Source organism: Squalius cephalus (genome assembly GCF_949319135.1).
Source record: "Squalius cephalus genome assembly, chromosome: 15".
Classification (NCBI taxonomy): domain Eukaryota; kingdom Metazoa; phylum Chordata; class Actinopteri; order Cypriniformes; family Leuciscidae; genus Squalius; species Squalius cephalus.
In genome coordinates this window covers 7,348,229-7,357,723 of record NC_137136.1, presented here as the reverse complement: position 1 = coordinate 7,357,723, position 9,495 = coordinate 7,348,229, and the positions used below count along the sequence as shown (strand labels likewise).

At 36.0% G+C, this 9,495-nt stretch overlaps 2 protein-coding genes across 2 annotated transcripts in view; one reads left to right on the top strand and one right to left on the bottom strand.

The window, feature by feature from the left end:
* The window catches only part of adam22 (ADAM metallopeptidase domain 22), a 64,952-nt gene that overhangs the window by 27,930 nt on the left and 27,527 nt on the right, over nucleotides 1-9,495 (top strand). The window contains exon 6 of the mRNA XM_079895185.1: nucleotides 6,940-7,087. Coding sequence (XP_079751311.1) covers nucleotides 6,940-7,087 — 148 coding nt within the window. The remainder of the gene's footprint in view (nucleotides 1-6,939; nucleotides 7,088-9,495) is intronic.
* On the bottom strand, nucleotides 4,906-9,463 carry cldn12 (claudin 12). Its single transcript, XM_079895878.1, has 3 exons — nucleotides 9,300-9,463; nucleotides 8,091-8,393; nucleotides 4,906-7,127 (listed from the first exon to the last, which is right to left on the bottom strand). The coding sequence occupies exons 2-3, from the start codon at nucleotides 8,365-8,367 to the stop codon at nucleotides 6,382-6,384; spliced, it is 1,023 nt and encodes a 340-aa protein (XP_079752004.1). The 5' UTR covers nucleotides 8,368-8,393; nucleotides 9,300-9,463; the 3' UTR covers nucleotides 4,906-6,381.

Genomic DNA, 9,495 nt, shown 5'->3' with positions numbered 1-9,495 from the left:
ACAATTTCTATACTACTGCATCTCTACTTTTGTTTTAAAGGGGTGGTATAATGTCCTTTTCACAAGATGTAAAATAAGTCTCTGATGTCCCCAGAGTGTGTATGTGAAGGTTTAGCTCAAACTACCCCACAGATATTTTTATATAGCATGTTAAAATTGTCACTTTTTGAGGGTGAGCAAAAACGCACTGTTTTTGTGTGTGCACCCTTAAATGCAAATGAGCTGCTGCTCCCGGCACAGAAGGCGGAGCTTCAAGAGGTTGTGTCCTTTTACCTCACACAGACATGCACTGGAAATTTCAAAAACATTTAGCCTTTTATGTTCAGACCGGATTCAGACAATGATGGAGAGACTCAAGAAGAAGTGACAACATGTAGAATGTGACAGGACATTTCTGAATGGTTAGTTGATGAATTTATAGCTGATGTGGATTTAACTATCTTCTAGTCATTGATTAGCATATTCTGTCATGACAGTCTATAAATCGCATTCCTGGAGGAGGGGTTTATGTAAATTCTTGGGTTGGTGATGTCACTAACCCGGGAGGAATGTCTTGTAGTCTCTACCAGTCGTTTGTTGTAGTCCTTAAAAAACGATTTATTTAAAAGCAAATATCTTTCTTTGCTTTGAACTTTGAGCATTGTAACTTTGCAGATGTTGTTTATGCTCAAACAGCAACATTACACACTAACTAAAGTTAGAAAAGTGAAATCATAATCAACCACCCCTTTAAGGTGTATAGATGAAACTTTTTTTGAAATTGTGGGATGGGGGGTGGTGATAGAATGGTCCCATGAAACACGTGTCGTATATCCCATGTTTTCTGGGGGCAACCGATAGGGTTTGGTAAACAAAACAAACCGACATTTAATGTATTATTTAAAGAAAATCCTGACCTTGGCCATTGGTCTTCTGTGCACAGCTGTGTGACGCACTGGTTCATGAGACTATTAGCACCACAGTTCACTCCGACTCGGAATACAAGTACATGAATTGTATTTCTGTTACTACAATGTGCTAAGTTCTAGTAAGGGTGGTCATGAGTAGTTTAAACAGCCTTCTGCTTACATATTTTTGGTGTAAGATGATGTTCCCCTCCACACACACACAAACTATGCCCTTGGATGTAACTACTTGATAGTGATTGTTTGAGGCAAGGAAATGACCCAGAGCAGTTTAACAGGGTTTTTCCTGTGCAGACAGGACATAAGTTGACCGATAAGCCCATCACACAGTCGATAGAGACACCTGACTCTGCAAAAGCACAGCTATTATCTGCTAATGGCAGAATCCCACATGAACACTCCCAGAGAACGAGGAGGGCATATCTGTGAAAGACGAGCTAATGCTGTGTCACCGAGACACTAAGGTTGTAGAGAGGAAAATATCATTTCTTATCCTCAGAATGGTGATCTGATTCATTAAGTGATTCACAGAGGAAAATGCTAATGAAGAGATTTGTGTCATTTAGAGCAAAGGTGAAAGGCTGAAATGTTAAAGCTCTCTTATTAATAGGAGAATGAAACCTGCTTAGTGGCACAGAAGGGAGTTTATGATCCATCTACAGTTTGCTTTTATCTGTCAGTGCTTTGTTTTATCTGTCACGGTCGTATATTATAAATCTTTATTTATGCAATCAGAAATGTCTTTAAGGTAATAGTTAATAGTTTAAGGTAATACTTCAGCATTACACACACACACACACACACACACACACACACACATAATGTATATATACTATACATTTATTAAATTATATATATATATATATATATATATATATATATGCGTGTGTGTGTGTGTGAGTGAGTGAGCGAGCATACAATATACATTTATTAATTATACACACACACACACACACACACACACACACACACACACTTACTCACTCACTCACTCACTCACTCACACACACACACACATATATATATATATATATATATTATATATATATATATATCTAATTTAATAAATGTATAGTATATATACATTATGTGTGTGTGTGTGTATAATTAATAAATGTATATTGTATGTATACATTTAATTGTTTTGTTAATTTTATATATATTATTTCCGAAAATAAAGTGCAACATAAAAAATCACCGCTTGAAGTGTAGACAGATTTGTTGATTATAATGGGAGCAATAATTTTTGATAGTTTTTTTGTATATGCATCTCAAGACCTTTGTATCTGATGTTAATGATTCCGAGTTTACCTCCTAGTTTTTCCACTCCACAACTGCCTTTTCCTCTGGTAATGTGTTGAATGGTCGTCTTCTTCTTCCGGTTGTTGAGTAATGCTTCGTCAGCTTGTCTCATGAGCATCTCACCCTTTTATTTATCGTCTTTATCCTGATGGTTTGGTCATGTTTAATATATCAACCCTATGACCTTGCGTGTTGTTGACCTCAGCAACAGGGCAGTCCTCTTATCTGATTCATTCAGACACAAACTAGAGGGGCAGTATCGTCCTGTTCACCATATGGCACATGCATCTGTCATCCGCCTCACACTGCAGCAGGGGACATGAAAACATGTCCCTCTTTGGCCTCTGTAGCGTCTCTCAGTGCTAGATGCTGCACAAAGCGATTCATAAGTTTCCAAAGTAAAAATGTTAATCCTTCCAATCATTCATCAAAATATAGTAAATATATTTTTCAATTGATGTCAGCTCGGCTGAAAATAATTTGAAGCCAAATAGCTAAGAATATACAGTATATTTACAGATTTTTACTTTTCTAAAATCTTTCACAGTAAAAAAAATAAAAAATAATAATTTATTTCATAAATTATATATTTAACAATAAATGTATGTTTTTTTAATAATGATATTTTTTACACTTCTGTTTTACTGTATTTTTGATCAAATAAATGTAGCCTTGTTAACAGTATAGTTTATTTTATTATAATATAATAATATTATTATTGTTTATATTTATTAATAATAATACAAATTTAACAGGAATTTAATTCTGGTTAATGTTAAGTTAAAAAGATTAAGGCAGTTATAGCAAATACAGATATATTAATAAATAAATAAAAAGCACTTTTGAGATACATTGAGGTGCTCCCAAATTTATTGTAGTTGTTTGTGATGCCAAACTTATTCTCTGGATATACACAAATTTAATTTGTAATTATGAAATGAAAATCTAATATTGATATATGCAATTAATTCAATCTTACGCGTGCCGGACAGTCAGGCTGATAGTGTTGGGGGTGGGAGATTGTCTCAGGAACACCCCACCCCCTCAACATCCTTAACACACTTTCCAAAAAAAAAAAAAGAAAGTGTGCCAACCCCCAACCTGCTTTCTATTCATGATCTAGTCCCCAAGAGAGCACACACACACCCTCCTCTGATCCAATACAGAAAACCCCATCTTATTTTAAGCCAATACATCTGATAGGCCATCTGCGTTATACGGCTAATCCTTCACAAAATGCTGCTTCTCATACGCGAGTATATGGGGGGTGGAGCAGAACAGCCTCCACAGAAACGAGGTCTGTGTCTCCCTCATCTTTCTTATCTAGCGCACTGATATTCCCCACTGGCAGCATGTGGAAGCGTGCAGGAGTGAGGTGTTCCTGTAGCTCAGCTGCTAGAGCATGGTGCTTCCAACGACAAGGTCAGGGACTCATAAATGCCTGATAAACGGGCCTCTAATGCACTGTAAGTCACTATGGATAGAAGTTTCTGGCAAATGCAGTGATTTAATTGTTAAATATTGGAGTTGTTGGATATTTCATGTCAGGTTTTGTTTAATGTCTTGAGACTGACTGGCTCTGTTTGCCTTGCTAACTTTCCGAAGCAGCATCCTGAATTAAATGGATCCTCATAAGTGACTGATTTAAAGGGATAGTTCCTCATGTTGTTCCAAATCTGTAAGAGTTTCTTTCTTCTTGAATGCAAAAGAAGATATTTTAAAGAATGTTGGAAACCATACAGTTGATGGCACTCATTGCCATATTATTTTTTTGTCCTGCTATTGAAGTCAATGGGTTCCGCCAACTGCTGGTTACCAATATTCTTTAAAATATCTTCTTTAAAAAAGGTCCAATGTCTTTTTCCTAAGTCACTTTCAAATTGAGCAGCTTTCTGTTGGTCGTGGTAAATTCAAATTTTGTGTGGGTACATTTTCCACCCTCCTGTGAAAATCCCTATCGCATGGATTCCCGTTAAAATTACTGGATTTTTCCTACAAAAATTTCCCAAACAATGGTAAAATGTGACTGCACCTTTAAAACACTCTACATAGACAGCAAGGCTGCATATAAAAAAAATAGTGCTGAGAGAAGCAACTTTAATTTGATTTCAGTAGAATTTGCATGAATTTAGTGTGTCCCTATGCTTTCGACATTGTACTCTAAATACATAGAACACACAAATATTGGGTAAAATATTAATAAAATATTGGATACCCAATTGGTTTAACCAATATTTATTCATAAAACTTTTATTGAATTATAATCAATATTTTTTTCTTGCTTTGCCTCCAATGTAATTTTTATCTTAATGTTTTTCATGTTATTTTGACAAACATATTCTAACCTCATCTTTTGAGCTTTAATAGAAATATAACATTTAAGCACATATCATGAATTGTCAATAAATTAAGTTTAGCTTCATCGCCATGTAAATAAATTTGTGATGCTTCTAAATTTGGGGACAAAATTACACCATGTATGAGATGAATAAATCAGCAAGTTACTAAACACTATGTCTAAATCATATTCAGTGACCTTCACTAATTATTGATTTAAAAATATTTCAAACCTAGAAAACTTTGAATGTGTAATGTTTTCATGTTTATTATTGTTTGCTAATGTAATGCAAGGATTCCCAAACTTCACAAAACCTAAAATATCAAATATCAATCATTTTATTTTGATAGTTTTTATTTTAAAATAATTTATTCACTTTAATTAAAAATTTGTATGATTTAATTAATCATTAGCTTTTCATCAATCAACTCACAATCCCCCTATAGTTATTTCATTAACCCCAGTTTGGGAAATATTTTAAACAAGTTAGATCAAAAGTAATATAAAAGTAATATAAAAGTAGTCAGAATACATTACATGAATACATTACATTAGTAATCTGCCCAGCACTGTCTACAAGTATGTTTACCCAAGCAAAGCAATTGTGTCTTGCATTTCAGAAAATCGAAGCAGAAAATGTCATTCAATAAATTGCATTTTAATAAAAAGAGCATTCAAGACATTAGTAGTCCATATACTATGTAAAAAAAAAACATTAATTAAAATTAACATTTTGCAACAGAGCTTTGCAGAAAAAGGTTTTTAAGACATTAGTGTTTTTCTCTTATTTCATTAATGGAACATGTAACTACATAATAGTAAACAAACATTACTGTGAGTTACATTGCGGTGACTTCTCTGGTGCGGGACCTTTAAAAAGCAACAACAAAAACATTTGCACTAAAAAGAAAAGACTGGAATGTAACGTGTTTCATTAAAGGTATGTTGCTCATGTAAGGCTTATTACTACGCATAAATCAAAAAGTGGAAGTACAGTCTTGATAAGAGTAGTTAAACTTTTCAAAGGCATCAGGCAGAGACGAGTAACATGAGTTAAACTACAAGGTCATTTTCTAAAACCTGCAAACTCTTCTTCAATATATAAAAAGACACAAAAACAGAGACCCTATAATGTCAGTGTTCATTTAGCATTTTGACCAAGTTTTTAGCAATTTCAAACATAATAATAAACAGCAGGTAAAAATTATTTATCCTTCACATATTGTCATGTAACAACCACACAAAGCAAAACAAACAAACATGATGTTCAGGTATTAGAACAATAGAGCAACGTATTCTCTAAACCGCAAATGTGGAACTTCATGGCACTGACATTAATAATCACATTTAAATATTAGTATTCATTAACAAGTTAATACAGTGCTTAACATCAACAATAAGTTCAGTGTTAGTATTGAGGTTTAAAAGCATAAGACATCAGGGTCAAGAAACTAAAGCAAAATTATTTTCTGTGTAAACCAGTCACACTAAATTGAATGCAACATACTGAACAGAGTATGAAATTATGAACAGTTTACACAGAAATGTGTTTTGCTTGTGTTTTAAGAATAAAGCACATTAAGAAAGTGATGCTCAACTTCCTAATTCCACTTGTGTTATTGCTTTTATGACCATTCTTCCCTTTTTTGGCTATTTCCAGTGCTATAACTAAGAGGCACCTGCTACATCCAGTGAATAAAGGCGTTTATTTCAATAATACCATTTTGTTCACTTCAAACTGACCATCACAGCTATTTTCTCATTTCTAACGAATAGAAAAACAATAACAGATTGACCTCTTTGATTTAAAACCACTGTGAACACCCCAACTCAGTGTCAGTCTGTGAGGACAGGAATGTCAATCTCAATGCCTGACATATGGGAGCGTGTGGAATAGCGGTGCCCAGCATACCTCTGGGAGGGGGCGTAGCTCTGCGAGGGGGCGTATCCCTGAGAAGGTGCGTAGCTTTGAGAGGGGGCGTAGCTATATGCTTGTGAAGCTCCAACTTCTGAGCCATAACCGTCAGGCATAGACATCTGTTGCATATAGATGTGGGGCGGCATAGGCTGTGTCGGTATAGGTTGGTACCCCTGTGCTTGGACAAAAGCGGGGGCATCCAAAACAGCTGGAGGGAAGTTCTGGGGGGCGTATGTCATGGGAGAAGGCAAGCCGTTGGTCATGAGGGGCTGCGCGGAGGGGCTGTTGGCCATTATGGGCACTTCAGGGAGAGGTAGCCAGAAGGGTGAAGGCAGTTTTTTACACATGCAATACCACATGAACATCAGCAGAGCAGCTAAGATCAGACCACCAGCGCTGCCGATGGCCACATACACCCCAAACTCAACGGCAAACAGATTTTCGTAGCGCTCGTTAAGGTTGCGCGTGTGGAACAGGAACCAGACGGAGGGTGGCATGGCGATGGCCCCACCTAGAAACAGAAGCATCGCAGCTACTAGGTGGCAGCCTGAACTGTTGACCAAGCAGCGCGAGTTCTTGATGTCATCAGGAGTTTTGGAGCAGCAAGCAGTTTTACACATGCCAGTGAGACAGAGCAGAAGAGCCAAGCTGGAAAACAGCAGACCTGTGCAGAGAAGAGGCTGACGTCAACATTTAAGAATAAACTTAGGGCCCTATGATTTCCACGATACAGAAAATGTGGAAGGAATTGTGGAATCCAGTCATTAGTGGCAAAATCTGTCGAGCTGTACACTTAATCAAATTGTGATATGGATTTGTAATTGTCTGTGAATATTAAATCACAAAAAGACTGCTATTTAAAAATAAGGTCTGCATGTGAATGTGCGAAACTGCGGCGCTCATTCACACAGACTGTAGTTTTCTACTACTACACATTTTCAGTGTCTGCCATTTCACTTTATGAGGACAAGAACACCAGAGCTACTCTCGAGTCACTGCACCTGCATTTCACCATTTCATTTGATCAAACTACTGTCACACTCACACTCAAAGGTCTTAACTGCAATCCACCAAAATAAGTTTTTAACTTTGAGAAAAGTAAAGAAAATTATGACAGTAATATATTACTGTTGTACAGTAGAATGTACTTCTCAAAATAATTACAATAATAATAATACAGTTAAAAAAAAACATTTAAGGAATATCACAATTTTTCATTTATTTAAAAAAAAAAGTTTTCATTTAAACAGTAACCGGTTGTGCAGCAACAGCTTCCCAACATTTTTTATTTATTAACATTTTATTTGATCTTATTTATTTTAAAAGATTAATTATGCAATCAATATGACTGCCACTATTTTTGATAATAAATGTGTATAAGATCATAAACAGAATCCAGAAAAATGTAGACAAAATAAAATAAACATTTCATAGGGAACTATTATTGTTAAAAATGTTAATACATTATAATTTAATATATTGCTACGTTTTATGAATTAAAAAGATGAGACATCATTTTGATTAAAAAATGTATATCAAACTATTAAAATGGAATCCATAAAAATTTAAACATAACACACACATATGGCCCTATAAAGTCACTGAACAACACATCATGAGCACCTACCAGCAGGTAAACAGAACTGTAGCAGTCTGAGGTCCAACTGATCTACTTTAGAGTACCAGTCCGCATCAAAGTAATAGCAACCCGTAGAACCATCTCGCTGCACACACTTGGTCCACAGGCCGTCGTACACGGTCACGTTTTTGGCATTGCGGTTGAAGGTAAGCAGGCGTGTGGTTCTCCACTGAGGAATGAGCGTAGCGACAGTCAACCCACCCACCGACAGCATCGCCACGATGAAGGCGAAGGCATTGGTGGCGTGAATGTCACGACAAGACATGGCTGGAGTCAGGAAAAACTGGAATCCTTGTGGGGAAGAGATAAGAAAGGACATTGTTAATCAAGAAGAATGAAGAGAGAAAGGGTAACATGTTTTGAGTCATTTGCAAAATGATATAATTAGGCTACCAGTGCATGGAAATACGAAAGATGTACTGTATTGCACTGTTGTATAAGAACTGAACTGAGCTGGACGATGACATAATTTTTTGCAGAACTGCTTTATAGATGAAATTAACTAATTTAATAACTGATGATCTTTACAACAGAACTGAATCAACACTGAACTATCATTTTCCTTTTATCACTGTAAAGTTGCTTTGAAACAATCTGTATTGTATAAAGCCCTATATAAATAAAGGTGACTTGATTTGACTACAGGAAATCTTACTGTAATATACCCTCCCTCACAGACATACAGTAAAGATGAGTCAAAAAGGGTTAAGTGATGATTGCATTGCTTAAACATGTCGTGTTTAAGTACGAGTGTGTATATTTTGTTAATGTAAGTTATGTACCTAAGAGTAGAGTGTATGTAGACTATAATAAATGTCTCTGAGTTTATGTACAATAGACGTGTACTCCGTGTAAGGAGAGTAAATGTATGTCTCTGTGTAAATGTCATTACAATAGATGTGAGACAATCGCACCTCTGTCAGGAGTTTCTTACTGAATGTATCAGTTTATCACAAGCGATATTACTTCTATTGAAGCTATTTTTTCTGTATTTCACGGGCTCAACATTGGTGTTTAGGTTTACGGTTTGTTTTGATTCCAGATGTTGTTTGGTTATGATTTATTCAAGAGTATATTCGAGCGCTAACTAACGTTAGCTAATTTCAGCTAACTGCTAACTTTACGATACAACCTGTTGCGCATTAACGTTAATTTCATCTTAGTGACGCTGTCAGGACCAATATATCTCACACATACCTGATTAACAGTGAATTTTAAATGACTCTTTTGGTGATATAACAGTCATTTTCTCACACAATCGGTGATCCTCGGCGGCCCCGTACCGTCCTGATGTGTTGTGTTGTGTTTATAAGGACTCTCAGGAGCGCGCACAACTCACTGTGCGGGTGCGGTACTGCATGACGTCACGTGCGCGCTCACATGCGTATATCGT

Excerpts from the sequence above, each read along its gene's own strand:
- cldn12 (XM_079895878.1), bottom strand. The coding sequence starts at position 8,367 with ATGTCTTGTCGTGACATTCACGCCACCAATGCCTTCGCCTTCATCGTG. Across the intron at positions 7,128-8,090 it reads ACAGTTCTGTTTACCTGCTG|GTCTGCTGTTTTCCAGCTTG; the intron begins GTAGGTGCTCAT and ends TTCTCTGCACAG.